This window comes from Loa loa, assembly GCF_000183805.2.
Source record: "Loa loa unplaced genomic scaffold supercont3.493, whole genome shotgun sequence".
NCBI lineage: Eukaryota > Metazoa > Nematoda > Chromadorea > Rhabditida > Onchocercidae > Loa > Loa loa.
The window spans coordinates 17,628-36,029 of record NW_018108673.1 but is presented as its reverse complement, the minus strand read 5'-3'; the positions used below and the strand labels follow the sequence as shown (position 1 = coordinate 36,029).

The window sequence follows — 18,402 nt, the reverse complement described above, 5'->3', positions numbered from 1 at the left end:
TTTTTCTGCTATCGAGTAGTTTGAATCTTTGGTTTTTTTTTTTGAATTAAAATCTCAATTAATTATTAAATGTTAAAATGGCAACGATATAAAAGCTGGTATAAAAGATTACAGAGTATATAGCTGATAAAACTAGAGGGATGTATTAACAAAATTATGATCCAAATTTATGAATTAAGCAAATTCATTAATCAAACACTTTTATGGATTATAATTATCGATCATAGTGATATAAACAAATTTAATCTAGCAATATAGCAATAATATACATATCAATTCTTGTATTTTGTTTATTTTAAATTTTCAGGCAATTACTAATTTGATCAAATTTAAGCATTTTTTAAATTGCCAAAGTATCAAAGAGAAACTTTCCATGGAAAGGTAAATATTTTCTTTCATCTTTCTTACAATATTTTTATGAATAACTTATGATGGAACTTTAAGTTTTGTTTAAAACAAAAAAGAAATACGTATTCAGGGAAACATTACTTGGTCGTTTGGCAAATGCGGTCGAAACGCAAAAACGTGAAGTAATAGAACGAATTGCAACAAATGATATACCAATTGGGCAATATCTCACGGAAATTGCTACTAAACTTATTTGGATTCGACGAGAAATTAATAAGGTAAGTTAGAAAGTAAGATTTTTGCTATGATTCATCCTTTTAATTTAAACAGAAATTCAACAGATTATGTCGACAAAAAAAAAAGAAACAGAAACCTGATGGATGGCTTATATTTAAATGAAATGGATGATCGTATAACTACAATGTTCGCAATATTAATATTACAGTGATATATACTTTTACGAAATTTTTATTTTTTAATTTTATTAATTTTTCCTTTTTCTTAAATTTTCAAAGCAATGAATAATAAATATAATAAAGGAATGAAAAAATTAACTTTGAAAATGATAAAGTAATGATATAAGCGAAAATAAGCTTAACTTTATTAAACTTAAAATAAATTTAAAATAAACTTAAGTTTAATCATATTATTTGTATCATTTTAAGGTTGAAAATATCAAAATTGTATGCGACGAATTGCTAAATGATTTAACAAGTTATAAAATAATAGAAGCGAAAATTCAAAATACAATTGACGAAATGCATTCATTGGAATCGGATTCTTTTAGTATTTGGTAAGCAAAAAGGGATATCAAAAATTGAAAAGGAAAATTTGAAAAAAAAAAGAAAAAAGATTAACGATACATGAATAATTAAAATCATCAAATTTGGCACTTCAAAATGTTAAATGTCTAGGAAAAAAAAGAATTCTTGGAGTACTTTTCAAAAATATGTATAATTCTAAATTTTAGAATTTAGTTCAGTTTTTTTTTTGACTTTAACTATGGGTGGAATATTTTAGGTGCCAAGAAATGATTCAAATTGTCAGCAATTCGGCAAACTCAGTTACACTTGAAACAAGTGGTAAGCTAATGAGTATCGAACAGAAAAGTGGTAATTTGATTGTCAACTACAGCGATCGTTTAGTGCGACTTCTTAGAGAAGTACGTCAGCTAATAGGTCTTGGTTTTGCTATACCGCGGAAAATTATTGAATGTGCTAATACCGGTGAGCAATTCTACAAATATGCCATCGTTCTTAAACAGGTTATTACATTTCTAAAATTTAAAATTCTTCGAGTTCTTTATTTTTTTTTTTTTTTTGTAGAATTAGGTTAGTGATGGAAGTGCTGAGATACATAGTTTTCAACCGAATTCAGACAATTCTAATCACTGAATGACAAATTACTTAATAATTGAAAAAAGGTCGGATAGTTTTGATATTCAAGATTTTCATATAAATGATCACAAAAAGTGACTAGAATCAAAACAGGACAAGTGGGATCTCAAGATAGTGATCAGAATCAACCAGGACGTCTCGAATCTCGAAATTTTTTTAATAGTCGTAATCACTGCTATGGAAATTTCTAACTTGTTCTGGTTGATTGTGATTACTATCTCAAGACCTGATTCGTTCCGGTTGATTCCAATTACTATCTCGAAATCTGATTGCTTTGCTTGATCCTGATCACTTTTGTTTTCACTTCTAAAAGTCTAAACCAAGTTCCACATTTGAAGGTAGCACATTTTTATAATTCGGTGGATCAACAAATGCTTCCGTGCCAGCAGGCAATGATGTTAGACGAAGCTTTAGCTTTCGAAAAATTACTACTATCTGGAAAGAAAGGTGAAACAACAACAAATACGGTTAGCTGGAATAATCCAAAGCATCTTCAAGAATTCATTGAGAAGTTACAGGCAGCTGCTGAACGCTTAACTTTGCATAATAGGTTAGTTGGTACCGTTACTCTTCACATTCATTCTTCTCACATTTCTTTTTGATATTTTTTTCCGTAATAACTTTCGTAATTTCCTTACTTAACAACATGACTAAAGAATATTATCAAAAATTATTACTTATATTGATATGCAAAAAAGTATCATCGCTTAATTTTCAAAATGTATGTTCTATTTTGTAGCTTTATAAAAAATTTCCTACCATGTGAAAACGTTCAAATGTAAATATTCAATAAAGATAAATGAAGAGGGAATGATAAAGTGTAAATTTCATTTTTTTCATAATTTAATTAATCTTTAATCATCTCCCTTTCATCTTAGACGATTACGAAAAGCACACAGTGAAATTTGCGACAAAATAAAGCAGCTGATGAATTTGGATCTTCTCAAGGAAATCAGTAAGTGGAAGGATGTTATGGGTGAAATACGAAATAAAATAGCGGAGCAAGAACGAAGTATCGGTAATCGAAATAATATGATACCGTGGTTATCACACTGGGATCGTCAACTTTATAAGGTTGATACAGGACCTTTTTTTCCTCACAAGAGTTTGTATGGGTTTTTGACTTTGTTCCAAAAAAAGAATTTACTTCTAAATTTCAAATATTTTCTTTTTTTACAGACACTACAGTTGCAATATCAATGGGGTATTGAAAGTCTTCATACGCAAATCCCGTTAATTCAAGTCCAGCTAGTGTTTAAGTGAAGTTTACTATCACCTCTGCAACTTTGTCTTCTTCCACCGTTTCTTCGTAAATTTTTAATAACTTAAAGTAATGTAGGTGGAATTTCGACGTTTCATTTGGATTTCAATTGGTACATTTGCAGGGATCAACAACTTGAATTACGGCCACCATTGGAGGAAATTCGTGCAAAATATTATCGAGAATTACGGAAGTTCATTAGCATTCCACAGAAATTTCGTGGTGTTCAAGAGATTGAAAAAGTGAGAATAAAAGAAAGCGTTTTTCGATACCTACTACTGAAGTCATTATATATTACGAAAAGCACGTATTTGCATGAATAATCATTTAGTGTAACGCATCTCTTTGGACTATGACACGTCAGCATGTTATGCGTGTATGCTCATGTTAATCTTCAACTTGTACTGTTTTAATGGGGTAACTTAAGACGACACTTATGTACGACATTCCTTTCTTAACTAAGAGATTTTTGGAATTTGTTGCCCAGCTTTCGTGATAAACAAATTCAGGTTATGTAGTTTCATCATTTTGTAATAATATACATCAAACATTTAGGCCAATGAATTATTCGCGAAAATGATCGAACACAATGCGAGTCGATTTTGGAGTGTTTATGAAAAAGCCGAACAACTATTCGAGAAACTTGTTAATGTAGGAAATGAGTTTGAGGTTAAAATTTGATGTATGTATATTTACATTGCTACTTTCAAGAACTAATTGTTTGGTGGAAAAAAAATTTTGATACAGAAATACTTTGATATTAAACAGAAAACGGGAACTTGTGCACTTCCTGAAAGATACTGATAATTTTGAGAGCTAAATTTAAAATTTAGTGGATCCTGGTAAAAATTTATAGAACTGGATTGTTGTGGGCCAAGTTGATTTGGAAAGCTTAATTACAAAACATTTCAAACGAGCTGCAGACTGGGAAAATCAAATCAAACTGCTGAAAGGGAAAGGACGCGATGCGGAGAAATTACCAAGGTGAAATATTAACAGTTAAAGTTAATCGATAACTTAGGTCTTTAGAGCTATCTTTTTTCAAGTTTTATTAACTTCAGGAATCTTTTTATGTAAATGGTAAGTATTTTTCCAATCTTTCCATAACTTGTATTAGTAGTTTTGTTTTGCTCTCTACAGAAGTTTTAAGCAAGCAGCAGAATAAATTGGAGCACTCGAATTACAGTGCAATAATTATATGCCACAGATATCTCTTTTTCAACGAAAATCTCAGGAAGGAAATAAAGCTTTAAATTGAATTTTCTTTCCTATTTTTCTGCCTTCACTATTTTATCGTTTTCTTTCTTCTGTTTGTAAAAGTTAAATGACAAAATCCCTTAATTCATCAGTTTGGTATGGTCTTCCTAGCTATTAACAAAAGATTTATCTCAGATTGTGTGCGAATTTATCACTGCATCACTGATTTCAAATAATGCATACAGAAAATTATAAAATATTACAGTGAAGTAAGATTGGAATGTATTCTTGTTTTAACATCAGCCGTTAAAATTGCTATCGATGATATGCTACAGCGTCTCTTCGATACGTTGATATGGACATTGAGATATTCCATCAACAATGAAATTCACGTAACGTTTTGTAATAACTTTGTTTAGGTAAGGAATTATCTCAGTTTCTAGTGTAGTATACCGAACACATTGTTGGAGCCATGCAAATGTTTTGAGTTTTGGACAGCGATAAATTCAATTACAATATGCAATATTCATTTACGTATTTCGCTGATACTTTTTTTCCAGGATATCAATCGTTTCCTAAACCAGGCAATCGAAGTACTTAATTCTAGACCTCAGTCAGTTGCCGAAATTGCAGATGCGAATCAGAAGCATATCGAATTTGGAAAATCCAGTAAAGAGGTTTTTACTGAATTCCTATATAATTGCTCATACAACATACCACATTTGGTAACTTTATTTTGCTTAATTTGGCATCTAAATTTTTAGCTGAAGAGGACGCTTGGTTTGATTGAGGAAAAAAATGTTCTGTTAAGATCGGTTGGCGGAAGTGGTGCTGAACAATTACCAACCGTGTTAAAATTGTGGGAGAAATTTGAACTGATGTTAGATAGCCACCAGTCGATGATCAAAGAGCAGGTTTTTCATTTGAATCAAATTTAAATGTAAACTTCTTTCTTATATTTTGACTCGCCAAAACCCTTTTTCCTTATTCTTATCCTTGCGAAGAAATGGACGAATGTTTTGTTTTGACTTCAAGCACAGAACTATAAACCTCTTTTATTCTGGGGATGTGTTTTCTAAGAATTCATTATAGTTTAGTCCATGAAATTCCACTTCGTCTGGAATAAGGTGAAAGAGTTTTAACAGTTGATCGAATTAATAACTTTTGGATTTCATCGAAGCAGTAACTATTGGATTTTGCTAATTTGTAAAATCAGACGGTCACTGTTCAAATGCCTGCTTAGTATTTTACCAGTAACTCTGTTTCCTATTAACTGGTTGATGATTTAGATCTTCACTTAATATCACGATCTAAATATCATGTTCATATTTATAATTAAAAATTAGTATAATGTATGATAATGACCTTTTTTTTGATTTTTTTAAATTTATGTAACAACTTTGTTAATTGATCAGACTAATTAAACATCCTCTTTTTTCTTGGCTCGCAGGTAGAGACACTGAAATTAAATGTTGGCACACGCCTGAAATCACTAAATGATGAAATTGAAAAATTATTTGTTCGCTGGAACCAATTCAAACCGAAAAATGATCTTCTTGACGATGACAGAAATGCCGTGCTTGGAGCAATACATTTCATTAAGGAAAAACGTGATGAATTCGATGAGTTGCAGCAAAAACGAGATACTTTATTGTATGATAAATTCAAATTACGAACATTTTCACGCGGATTTTGATTAATGTATTTTGTAGTCAATGTAAGGGGAAAGTAAGGAAAGAGAGTGGTCAGACTATGATGAAGCTTATGAGCGAAAAAATGAATAAATGGAAACCAATTTAAGCACTACCTTCTAGTATGAGAAATACTAAATCATTAGTCTAAATCATATCTTAGATTCAAAATTAGCTAGGGAAAGATCTGAGATTCAGCTTCGTTTATTGAAATAACAAATCTTGTTGAAGCTGTTTAGGGCTGAATGTGAACAATTCGGTATTGAAAAATCAGAAATGCCGCTTTTTGATGAAATGGAAAATGATCTTAAAAACTGTGAAAATAACTGGTTATTGTATGAACAGTTTAATGTTGGCTTGCAAGAAATGGCCGATGAGGAATGGATTTTGTTCAGGTAAATGTCATTGTTACTTATTACTGTTATTAAAGTTATTATTAGTAATTTGTGACTCTTAACTTATGAACTGTTTATCTTTAATCCTAGCTTTTGTTCAGTTCTTGCTTTTAAGAGATGATGAATGACTTTCTGCATAAAATAACCGTGTCATAAAGGGTAGTTTGTTCAAATATTTTAAAATATTTTGCAGTTTTCTTCTAGATATGCGCTAGAAGATTTCGGGAAGTTTATTTTACTAATTTCTGCTCATTTCCACCCCCAAAAATTTTTTTTAGATCAAAAACTTATCGTTTTGATGATTATTTGCATGAATGGGATGATAAAATAAAAAATTTGCCGGCCACACATGTTACCATTCGTTTACGCAAGGAAATTGATCAGTTTAAGGTAAAAATGTTAAGATTGTTATTACTAATCTATCAGTACTTCTCAACCCTTGTAAATTTATGTTAAGCAGTAATCTTTTTACCTTACAATACGACATGATAACAAGTTAATTCTCTATTTAAAACTAAAAACGGTAAACTGTGAAAATTTGCTCTTTTTTCGGTTAATTTCTTTTTTGCTATATGTTCATTAAAGCATCTCTTTGTTATAGGATTTTTATTTACTTTTCGTTATTGCTTGAAAAAGCTACCTGCTAGTCCTATTCTTTTTCCTGGTTTCTACTGGGCATTGTGAAAGAATATTGCCGGTGCAAGGGATAATAAGTTTACTTTTCCCTGCAATAGTAGATACATGAAAATTGCTTGCAAAAACTTATTATTTTAATTTAATTTCTAGATTTCGATAAGTCCACTGAAATTAAAACTGAAAACAGAGCTTTCCTTTGTGGTTTCATTACTTGCCATTCCTTGAGTACTGAATGAAACACGCTATTTATAATAGCATAACCAGCTATGTTTTCTTTTTTCAGGAAATGAGTGCCGGTTTGAGATACTGTCGAGGTGAAATCTTAAGCAGCGATCATTGGCTAATGTTGTTCCGAATATTGGGTATGCCAAAAGGTACAACGTTGGAACATTTGCGCTTTGGTAATTTTTTGGATGTTCATAAAGTGATCAGCGAAAATTTGGAGGCATTGAAGAATCTAAATGAACGTGCCCAAGGAGAAGTTACTATTCGTGAAGCCATTCAGGAGCTTGAACTTTGGGCCGAACAGGTTTGGTTATTTGTTTCATTGAATATTAGCTGTTGTTTTCAATCGATTATCCTTTTCTTTTTTTTTTTTTTTTGTTTGATTCGTAGTTGATTCGAGGCTTCCTTTTTAATGAAATTGTATCCTGCTATGAGAATTTTATTCATCGCATTTTCAAAATATTGAAGAAATTTTTGAAATTCAGGCGGAATTCGTTCTAACTGACTATAAACATTCGAATGGAACGGTTATGAAAATAATCAAGGATTGGAAAGATGCATTAAATTCGGTATTCTCTTTGCATCCATATAATATTGCAATTTTGATTTTCTCTTTTTAATTAAAATGGAGCAAAATGCAAATATGCTATCCTTGAACTTAAGTTTTATCAGTTCTTGAAGTTATACTGATTATATCACATCCGTCGTGTTATGAAAACTTTTATTTTTACCAAAAAATGTCGCGGAAATTTGCTATTTAAATTAAATTGATTGAAATTTTGAAGCACCGAATTTCCAGCACATTTTTGTTTATTACCTAATAGAATTATTGAAATTCACTGGTGCACTATTCAGGTAAAAGACAGTGAAGCATTGCTCCAATCGCTAAAAAATTCGTCCTACTACGCCCAATTCACTGATAAAACATCAATTTGGGAAACACGGCATGTCCTTCTGTATATTTTCCACATAGTACCACACTTTCAACTAAACATATATTTTTTTAAAGATAATAAAATGACACATTTTGAATTTGGAGATTTTTTTCATTTAGATTAGCTGACACTGAACAATATATACAATGGATGAATGAAATACAGCGTAAATGGATTTATTTGGAACCAATCTTTGGACGTGGATCTCTTCCATCTGAAGCATCTCGTTTCAGTCGGGTTGATGTCGAATTTCGTATCGTCTTAAATGGTCTCAGTCTTTTATTATAACTATTTAACACAGCTGAAGCATTTCCAAATATCCCTTATCATCGTTTTAAGTCATTTTTAATTAATAAAGATTTTACTGTTTTCCAATGTTATCCTACAAACGAGGATTTAAAATTTGCCTGGCAGATAGTTAAGTTTCTAGAGAAAATGGCGAAAATGAACATTTGGAGTAGTTATTGAATTTGAGTGTAAAATTGGGCTTAAATAAGGTTTTGAAATGATACAATAACCTATTTATAGATGTAGTTGAAGATCCGCGCATCGTTAGCCTAAGCACACGAGCTTCGTTGAAGCGTACATTGGAACAAATCATCGATCAACTTAATCGTTGTCAAAAAGCGTTGAATCAATTCCTTGAGGTTTTTACTACTAAAAAATTATTCAAATTCATTTGGTGTAAAATATTCAAACATATTTCACCTTTTTATACTTGTCAGCGTTATTAATTTTATTAAGAAGTAATGTTTGTGAGTGATCACTTCGAGGAATGATACTTTTTGTTATTTCAGGAGAAACGGAATGCTTTCCCTAGATTTTATTTCTTGGGTGATGACGATTTGCTGGAAATGTTAGGTCAGTTGATGAATGCAGCAGTAATCCAAGCACATCTTAAGAAACTTTTCCAGGTATGATCTGATTAAAGCAATTAAATTAAAGCGACAATCACTTCAAAGCAACAATCTGTGTGTAATTGTATGTAATATTGCAGGATGCAGATGCATCATGAAGCATTTGCAACCTTTCATGTTAATGAAATTTCATGTTAATGCCAGATTCAACGTAATTACAACTAACTGATAGCTAACTGCAGTCATTTTGAGTTCTTTTTCTAAAGGATGTTTTCCTCAATCTTATAGAAGCGTGAATTTAATCGAAAACGTCTGAAATATTTGACAGGGAATTCATAAAGTTATATTTGGTGATAACGGTGAAACGATAATTGCGATGGTTTCCAGTGATGGCGAAATTGTCCAGTTATCAAAATCAGTCAGAATTCTCCCTGAAGCGGAAGTAACCCCTTTTTTAACTTGCGGAAGTGAAAAAATAATAATTCGAACATTAAGAAATTTGAACATTTTTCAATTGCATTTCAATTTAGTTTTTAGTCAAGTTTGAGTTCAAGGAAAAAGTTTCAGAAATGGTTACAAGAGCTGTCCAATGAAATGAAAAATACAATCCGAAAACTAATCACAAACTGTATCGCTGAGACATCTCCTGACCCTGGAAAATATCCATCACAGGTCTTTTTTTTACTCCTGTGATTACATAATGACTTTATGATTTAGAAAGGTAATCTGAAAAGAAACAAATCTTCAGGTTCTATGTATATCGGAACAAATTCGTTTTTGTGAAGGATGCGAACGAATTTTGAGTGGCAGAGGTGATTTGCAAAACTACCGGAAGCAGTTAAAACAAACATTAGCAAATTACATCAATTCTGGAACATCAGACCATGTTTTGAAGCTTAAATTAAAAGCGCTTATAATGGATGTAATCCATAACATAAATATCATCGACGAACTAATCGATAATTCGCCGTGGTAGGGGGTGTATTTTCTTATATTCCATTTTTTGTGTTTCTTTATTGTACTTGTTTGTGTTAGTTTACTTACTTCATTATATTCGTATTTAACTAATTATCAATTTACTGTTACGATGATCATGATTCCTCGAACGACAAACAAATAAATTCAATAACCACAAACAATACAGGAAATCTACAAACAATAAAATGTTAAATCTTCAATTTTTTTCAAAATAAATTGGCCTTCACCATCTTATCCATATTATTAAATTATTTAGTCTACGTTCATCTAAAGCAAATATATCACAAGGTCATAATTTAATACATAATATATTAATCCATGAGTAATCTCAGGGAAATCCGCTGCACCAGTTGTGAGATCAAATTATTACTATTGATCTACTTTGTTGTTTAATTACTAATGACAAAATAAAACAAATTTTAGCTCTAAATCATCATGGGTGTGGCAAAAACAGCTACGATTTTATTTGGAATCAAAAGAGCAAGTGGTAATACGACATATTGGTGCACGGTTCGATTACACCTACGAATATCAGGTTTATTATTTAAGCCTAGATCCAATGTGTTCGACTTGACCCAAAATTATTTGTTCTATTTTTTTGAGTGATAAAACTGTCTATGGCATAATTCAGGGTAATGCGCCCAAATTGGTTCACACACCGCTTACTGATAAGTGTTACTTAACTCTTACACAAGGTAACTTATTCAAAATTTCTTTTCATCTATTTCAATTTGTTCTTGAAATAAATGGCTTCCTAATTATGGTACAATCAAAACTGCAGCCAAGCATTTCACTAACTTAATTACAAGGCTCTTTTTTTCCGCATTCTTTTTTGAAGTTTCAATAAAACCTCAATTCTCAGCAATGTCAATGGGTCTTGGTGGTAATCCTTATGGTCCTGCAGGCACTGGAAAAACCGAATCTGTCAAGGTAAATATGTTGTAAAGTTCTAGTCGATAGCATGGTACTTATTAGTATGTTAATGGAAATGCAATTAAGGTGCACAAAATTACAGGTAGTATCATTTGCCAAAAATAGCACAGCTTTGACTTACTTCCTCTGCTTAACTTTTTCTCATATCAATTGGGTAAACATTTGAGGCACTAGCAAATTTATTTGGACGACAAGTTCTAGTATTCAACTGCGATGAAGGAATTGACATTTACTCAATGAGTCGCATTTTTATTGGTTTGGTGCAATGTGGCGCTTGGGGCTGTTTTGATGAATTCAATCGTTTAGATCAGGTTATTTTTTTCATTAATCAAAATTGTATGTTTTATAAACGAAATACTTAATATTTATATAGAGTTTCAGACAGTGCTTTCGGCTGTATCAATGCAAATTCAGGTCATTCAAGATGCAATAAAATCACGATCAGGGAAATGTATGCTAGCTGACCGAGATGTAAGAATTTTTTTTATGTTTTTGAAAGATGAGATTATGTGGAAGAATTCTTTGATGTTTGTTTTTCTTACTGCATGAATTCTAGGTTCCTGTAGATTTGAATTCAGCGATATTTATAACACTGAATCCGGCAGGTAAAGGATATGGTGGACGACAAAAATTACCGGACAATCTTAAACAGTTATTTCGTCCAATCGTTATGTCTGTTCCAGATAACGAACTTATCGGTTTGCCATCATTTTCCTAGCAGATTATAGGAAATGTATTTCTTATCCTAAGAAGTGTATTTTTGCAAAAATAGCTAAAATCAGAAATCACTTTTATGAAATAACTTGCGAGAAAATACTGCCAACACTTATTAGGATTTGAAATATCGGACATTTTTTTTCAGCAGAAACACTTTTGAGTGCGGAAGGTTTTTGCAACGCGAAGCAGTTGTCGCGGAAACTGGTATCAATCTTCAGCTTAAGCAAGTTAGTTTCTTTTTTCTTTTTTTGAATTCGTTAATTTGCTCGACCGGTTTTCATAGATCGTTCAACCAATACTTTGTTTAGTCATTCTGCTGGATAACTTAATTAGTAGTTGATTTAAGAAAAATTTTAGTGGTTATCGCTGTGACTCCTTCTTTTCTCAGGAAAAAAGAGCGAAAAGCGATATTAAACCGAGAATTCTAGAAAGACGTAGAAATCAGTTCTATTTGCAAGTTCTTCCTTTTCGAATTGCGAGATATTTAGCCAAATTGAAATAAATTGTCTTTTTAAGGGAAATGTTAAGCTCGCAGCAACATTATGATTGGGGCTTGAGGGCATTAAAAACCGTACTGCGCAGTTGCGGTAATTTGTTGGCTAACAGGGTGGATAAAAATGAAGTTCAAGTGGTTGTTGATGTATTCTTTTTTCTAAACTTTCTTTTCCTCTTTAATTTCTCTATTATTCATAGTAATACTTTAATACTGTGCCATTCATCTATGTGCTGACTTTTTTTTGATTTCAAAATATTTAAGATACTGAAATTTTGCAGGCACTGGCATTGAATACGTTATCAAAGCTCACCTTTGAAGATTGTAAACGTTTTAGCACCCTTATCAACGATGTATTTTCAGATGTTAAAAAAGACGCTATGCAGGTTTACTTTTTTGAAAGTTTTCTTTTTTTCGCAACAAATTTTAACACAGTGTGCATGATATGCTATTCCTATATTTAGTGTAAAAGAAAAAATTAATAAGAAATTCCGAAGATTTGTATATTCAAAAATAATTTCAGATTGAGGAATTGCTAGAACCGTTGAAATTGGTTGCTGGTGAATTGAAGATAGAAGTTACTGGTATGCAGGTAGTTTGGTTATCATTATTGACTAAAACCACTAAGACTGTCCAATCTGGTCTAATTTTTCAAAATGTAACTCTTAGTCAGATTGTTGAGGTACATGGTTCTCTGTGAGACATGGTCGTGCATGGTCGTTCCATTACTTGTTAACTTATAGATTGAGTAAGGCTGTGATTGTCAGTGATGATGGTAAGGTATTTTATTTAGGTAAAAAAGATATTTGAACTGTACGATCAACTGCGACAACGAATGGGTGTAATATTGCTGGGTCCGAGTGGTTCGGGCAAATCAACCATATGGAAAGTACTACAAAAAGCTATGGCACTAATAAATAAGCCAGTAAAAATTTATCGAATCAATCCAAAATCAATGGCAAGACAAAAAGTAGGTTCTTGGAACTTAAATTAAAAGTAAGCTATTTACTACTATATATGCAACATATCACACTATTTGAATGTTAGCAATGGCAAAAGTTCCACGAGAGCCATCTTGATCATCCAGACTACTATCACCTTCGATAATTTTTAACTCAGCTTTTGGGATATATGGACATTGATACGCGTGAGTGGTCCGATGGCGTTTTGACAGCAGCTGCTCGAGAAGTTGTCAGAGATAGCAGTGTATCAGCATGGATTATTTGTGACGGTGATATTGATCCAGAATGGATTGAAGCACTCAATTCGGTGCTTGATGATAATCGTCTGGTAAACACTTTTTTTTTCTTAAATATCAGTTCTCAGTTACGGAAATGTTCAGCAGTTTGCCATAAAAATTTCCCTACTTTGTTCGTCTTTTATTTTCACCATAGATCAGTATAATGCTGGTATAGAATTAGAATATAGAATTTTATGCCAAAAACTGATTAACTGATTGAATTATTTGCAGCTTACAATGCCTTCTGGTGAAAGAATTCAATTTGGACCTAATGTTAACTTCATTTTTGAAACCGACAATCTTGGTAACGCATCCCCAGCAACAATATCTCGGATGGGTATGATACTTGTAAGGTCCAGTTTTTATTATCCAGAAAACGTTTTCATGTTGTAATTGCATGATTTACAGTAATGAGCAGTTTGAATGAATCATTATGAGCTCGAATAAATTTTCTTTGTTTCTCAGAATCTTTTGGTAGTTTTGGTGCAAACTGTACTTCATTCACTATTGCAGCGAGGAGCACATGAGTATTCAGGAGCTTATCAGTAATTGGCTTAAAGAGTATAATGATGTCCATCCAAATATGCTCAGTTGGATCCGTGATCATTTATACAGGTTAATATTTAAAGTTTCTTTAGCTCAGGGGGTTCTCAGAAGGACTTAGTGTAGTTTCAATAATGATAATATTATTAGTTATCATGGCTTGCAAAAAAAGAGCATCTGTCGCCTGTAAATGAAATTTGCATAAAACTTAACAATTCCAGATGCTTGGATTGGATTTGGACGAAAGGAATCGTTGAAATCAGTGTAAGTAGGACTGCTACAGTGAAAAATGCGTTGAGTCATTTAAGGGATGTAACATCATGTGATGAATTTTTGGTAGCACTGTACCGTGGACTGGCTCAAAACATTAGTCCGAAATTTCGAAATCAATTCGCTACCGAGGTTCATAAATTCGTATCGCTTTTTATATTTTGAAATTGATGTGAAACACAGAGATTTCGAATTTTAGATTTATAATTTATCAAAATTTATTGTAAGATGAGGTGGATTAAAAAAAAGAGAAAACTTATAATTCATGCATCACTTTCTTAGGTTGTGTTCAATGAAATAAGCTTGCCAGATAAGCAAAATCCTGGAAATGTTTATTACGACAAGCGAGCAAAATCATTATTAGCTTATACAGACGAAATGAGTATGCCAAATAACAATGATCACTTACTAAGTGTGGAGCGTCCTTACATTTTAACTGCTAATGCACAGGCTAATCGTGATACTGTAAGTAAATGCTTTTATGCAATAAAATTTTCCAGTGAACTTTCGAATTTCAAATCGCTCAAGATTAACATTGAGTTAAACGTGTGGGAGAAATGTTTAAATATTTTGGTGAATTTTGAATATCAAAAACTGTAAATTTGAAGATTCGCTCATGGCTGGATAACCGTAACAGACAACCTTTCATAATATATGGTGCAGATGGCAGTGGAAAAGAATGCTTGCTACGACATTGTTTAGAATTGGATCCAAATAGTCAAATAGCTATACTTCATTGCAGTGCTCTAACAGGGTAGATCAATTTTCCTAATTAACTTTTTTTCTTAATCTAAATTCACTAATATTTTTATTTTTTAGTTTAAGAAGTAATTCCATGATTTATCGGGGAAAAAACGAACAAAACTCTAGGGAAACTGACCGCTTGTTTTATAGTATCAAATGTGAATTTTATAATATAAAATGATGTTCTATAAGTGCTTTTTTTTTCTTATGTTCAACAAATTTCAGGTCTCAGCAAGTAATAGATTTATTGCACCAGTACTGTGTACAAATTAGTAGTGCATCTGGAAGAGTGCTTAAACCTAAAGAGAAGCAAAATTTGGTCTTTTACATAAAAGCAATTAATGTTGTAAAGCCGGATAAATGGGGTACTTGTGAAATAATCGCTTTCTTGCAACAGCTTCTCACATATGAAGGATACTATAATGAAAAATTAGAATGGATCTCTCTGGAAAATATTCAAGTTTGTTCCTAAAAAATTATATTTTCCAAAAAAGAAATTGGCGCTTTGCTTGACATTTGTTTTTTACAATTATAGACTTAATGACCACTGGCTTACCAATTGTTTAAAAACAAAGATACCATCAACTAGTTAAGTGTTTTACTAACGATTAACTGTTTTACTGTAGTTATCAGTAGTCACACAGTGCAAACTTAATGAACTCATATTAACCTCGATGAAGGTGTTTGAATTTATTTATCAACTTCAAGTCATTAAAATTGAGACAATTTCTTGATCCTTGAGCTGACAAAAGAATCATCCAATCAATCATTTGTATTACAAGTTATTTGACATTATTTTCAAATTAGGACTTAAAATGAAAACTTATTGAATCGAATCCAATGATTGTTTTCAGTTAGTATTATCGATAACATTATTTTCAGTTGGTATTGTCAATAACGTTGGCTAATGATGAAGGTCATTACCTGTTACCGTCACGTTTCGTTTCTTTACTTAGAATCTGTGCAGTTGATTATCCTACGAAGGATGAGCTTATCATCATCTACTCTTCATATTTGGGATTTTTGATAAAAGTATCCTTCATTAAGTGTCATTACATTATAGTATCTTCCAAAATTTTTGAATAATTATAAATAAGGGATTGCAGTTTTGAAGAATTATCCTTTAATTAAGTAAATGATCCAAAAACAACTGGTTTGATTTGGTTCATAAAGACTATTTTAGGACTCGATCGAGCCATTGAGGCACCGATTAAATGACTTGGCAAGCATCATGGTGCATCTATTTAATGATGTACGGACTGCATTCAAGCCAACTGATAAAATACATTATGTGTTCACACTAAAGGATTTATCAAATTGGGTATTTACCCTCACACGATACGATATTACTGGTAATTTTTCGTACGGAGTGTATTTTGCTTCATAATAAGTATTAAAAAGCTAGCATGTCTTATCTGGTTCATGTTTGTTGTTATACAATAAGTGAAAATGTTCCAGCATTTCTACTTCTAGCTTCCGAAAGTTCTCGAGTTCTAACAGTAATTCTCCTTGTATATTTCATCTGATTATTGACAAAAATCACTACGAAAAAGTAGATAGGAAAATTAATTGTTAAACAAGATTAAATCGATGTTTCATATTTCAATCATCATTAAAATGCCGTTCTTTGTCATCATTTACAGTATTTATCATTATAACTAATAACGTTAGTTCTTGCATATCGTCATAAATGTTACCAAAGGCGCTAGTGGACAATATTTTGGGAACTATAAAAATTCAACGCCATTGCCATATCTTTATTTTTGAACTTTCAAATTCTCTATTCATGTTTTATTCAATTATTTATCAAATATGATAATCTTCCTTCACAGATAATAAAATAATGATATTATATAGCATATAAAGAAGTATAATTTTTCTTTACATCGACAGGTACTAATGCTGGTGAAAAATTTTTATGTGCAATGTTGTATGAATGTCGGCGAATTTTCAAGGATCGCTTGGTAAATAATGAGCATAAACAACGGTAAATACTTTTATTCCAAAGATAAATCAGAGTAATCAAATGATGTTATCTCAAAGACTTTGGATGACAAGTTAAGCGTTTCGCAGTGATGGACATTATGGCGGTAATGTATATGGAAGGAAATATATGTATGGCAGTTCTGCTACACGTTTAGCCAGTGGTCTTTTCATGAATTATTTTCAATAATATTTTCATATTGGTAAAGTGTAATTAATGTGGAATGAAAAATGTTGATTTACAGATTCGGATAAAAATGTTTAAAATGTTGATTTATAGAATAAACATATATTAATTTTATAGATTCGAAGAAATCGTTAGTAATAATTTATCATCTGCTGCAGTATGCAATATTGAAGGTGAGAATTTAGTAATTTTTCAGTTCCTGAGTTTTTCCGTCTGAAGACTAACCTTGTGTTGACCGTTAACATGTAGGAAACTACACAAATAATGATCTATACAAAATGTTCAAACAATCATAGTCCATAGATTCAAAGTCGTTTTGCAATTTTAAATTTAGAGCATCATTGTTCATAATGGGTTAAAATCTAACTTACGTTTTCAGATAACTTGTACATATCAGCTCGAGGAGCTCTTTCAATAACAATGCTGAAAAGTACGCCATTATCAATGGTACCACGTAAAGAATACGCTAAGCTTTTACAACAAGCAGTCAATCGATACGGTAAATTTCATGTTGTCATTCATGTTATCATGTTTACTGAAGACGGTAAAACACAACTCATAATGGCAACTATAGCAATTTAATAAAATTGCAAGTTATATTGATTACTTAAAACTGCGTATTGACTGTTAACTGTATTTCTGACTTTCAAGTCCATCAATTTTCAGAATCCGAGATAGCAAATTTTAAAATGCCAATTTTTAATGAATTTGTCAAGTTATGCTCTCAGATTGACCGAGTTATCACTACGCCCGGTATGTTTCCTTGTCATTTCTTCAATTTCTCTAGTTAATCAGAGTATGAATTTAAACATTTTTGAGGAGAAATTCTTTACCATTAATGAACTGATTTTTTAGTTAAAAATTACTAAATAATTTGCCTTTTTTAAAACATTACTTCCAGTCTTCAACCGGTTTTCTGAATTTTCAGGGGGCTCATTGTTGCTAGCTGGAAGAGCTGGTATGGGAAGACGTGAAGCTGCATCGCTTGTTGCCAACATGCATCAAATGCCTGTGTTCTCGCCTAAATTGACATCATCTTATGGAATCAAACAGTTTAGAAATGATTTAAAAACGGTATACAATTTCATTTGAGCGGTCATCGTATCTTTAACTGAATTAGCTGAGTTAGCAATTCCGAGCATTTTGCAGGTCATCCAAGATGCGGCAGTAAACGGTAAACATGTTGTTTACATTGTTGAAGATTACCAGTTACTACAGGACGCATTTCTGCAATCCATAAATTCTTTACTATCATCTGGTAATCTTCCTGGAATATTTAGTGTCCAGGAATTCGACAGCTTTTTGGTAAACTTACGCGAACAAGCTTCGCAAGATGCATTCCAAGGCGACATGTATTCTTATTTTGTTATGA

The 18,402-nt window shown here is 31.8% G+C and overlaps 1 protein-coding gene across 2 annotated transcripts in view; it reads left to right on the top strand.

Annotated features, from left to right (window-relative positions):
• Positions 1–18,402, top strand: part of LOAG_18753 — a gene marked incomplete at its 5' end in the record, with an annotated part of 31,722 nt that overhangs the window by 1,431 nt on the left and 11,889 nt on the right. For both annotated transcript variants that reach the window (XM_020451415.1, XM_020451416.1), the window contains 50 exons: positions 308–381; positions 479–626; positions 1,014–1,141; positions 1,369–1,612; positions 2,084–2,295; positions 2,624–2,819; positions 2,925–3,004; positions 3,131–3,248; positions 3,562–3,675; positions 3,863–3,990; positions 4,469–4,595; positions 4,764–4,880; positions 4,968–5,117; positions 5,654–5,856; positions 6,134–6,289; positions 6,568–6,679; positions 7,209–7,454; positions 7,636–7,719; positions 8,006–8,094; positions 8,205–8,353; positions 8,614–8,732; positions 8,883–8,999; positions 9,271–9,384; positions 9,510–9,614; positions 9,691–9,914; positions 10,344–10,455; positions 10,552–10,615; positions 10,783–10,850; positions 11,021–11,164; positions 11,235–11,324; positions 11,410–11,551; positions 11,716–11,797; positions 12,087–12,210; positions 12,345–12,449; positions 12,587–12,655; positions 12,857–13,033; positions 13,183–13,353; positions 13,535–13,656; positions 13,817–13,918; positions 14,068–14,248; positions 14,399–14,581; positions 14,725–14,870; positions 15,086–15,320; positions 15,743–15,892; positions 16,044–16,212; positions 16,754–16,847; positions 17,148–17,203; positions 17,410–17,529; positions 17,697–17,783; positions 17,959–18,104. In XM_020451415.1, coding sequence (XP_020304801.1) covers positions 308–381; positions 479–626; positions 1,014–1,141; positions 1,369–1,612; positions 2,084–2,295; positions 2,624–2,819; positions 2,925–3,004; positions 3,131–3,248; positions 3,562–3,675; positions 3,863–3,990; positions 4,469–4,595; positions 4,764–4,880; positions 4,968–5,117; positions 5,654–5,856; positions 6,134–6,289; positions 6,568–6,679; positions 7,209–7,454; positions 7,636–7,719; positions 8,006–8,094; positions 8,205–8,353; positions 8,614–8,732; positions 8,883–8,999; positions 9,271–9,384; positions 9,510–9,614; positions 9,691–9,914; positions 10,344–10,455; positions 10,552–10,615; positions 10,783–10,850; positions 11,021–11,164; positions 11,235–11,324; positions 11,410–11,551; positions 11,716–11,797; positions 12,087–12,210; positions 12,345–12,449; positions 12,587–12,655; positions 12,857–13,033; positions 13,183–13,353; positions 13,535–13,656; positions 13,817–13,918; positions 14,068–14,248; positions 14,399–14,581; positions 14,725–14,870; positions 15,086–15,320; positions 15,743–15,892; positions 16,044–16,212; positions 16,754–16,847; positions 17,148–17,203; positions 17,410–17,529; positions 17,697–17,783; positions 17,959–18,104 — 6,693 coding nt within the window. The remainder of the gene's footprint in view (positions 1–307; positions 382–478; positions 627–1,013; positions 1,142–1,368; positions 1,613–2,083; positions 2,296–2,623; positions 2,820–2,924; positions 3,005–3,130; positions 3,249–3,561; positions 3,676–3,862; positions 3,991–4,468; positions 4,596–4,763; positions 4,881–4,967; positions 5,118–5,653; positions 5,857–6,133; positions 6,290–6,567; positions 6,680–7,208; positions 7,455–7,635; positions 7,720–8,005; positions 8,095–8,204; positions 8,354–8,613; positions 8,733–8,882; positions 9,000–9,270; positions 9,385–9,509; positions 9,615–9,690; positions 9,915–10,343; positions 10,456–10,551; positions 10,616–10,782; positions 10,851–11,020; positions 11,165–11,234; positions 11,325–11,409; positions 11,552–11,715; positions 11,798–12,086; positions 12,211–12,344; positions 12,450–12,586; positions 12,656–12,856; positions 13,034–13,182; positions 13,354–13,534; positions 13,657–13,816; positions 13,919–14,067; positions 14,249–14,398; positions 14,582–14,724; positions 14,871–15,085; positions 15,321–15,742; positions 15,893–16,043; positions 16,213–16,753; positions 16,848–17,147; positions 17,204–17,409; positions 17,530–17,696; positions 17,784–17,958; positions 18,105–18,402) is intronic.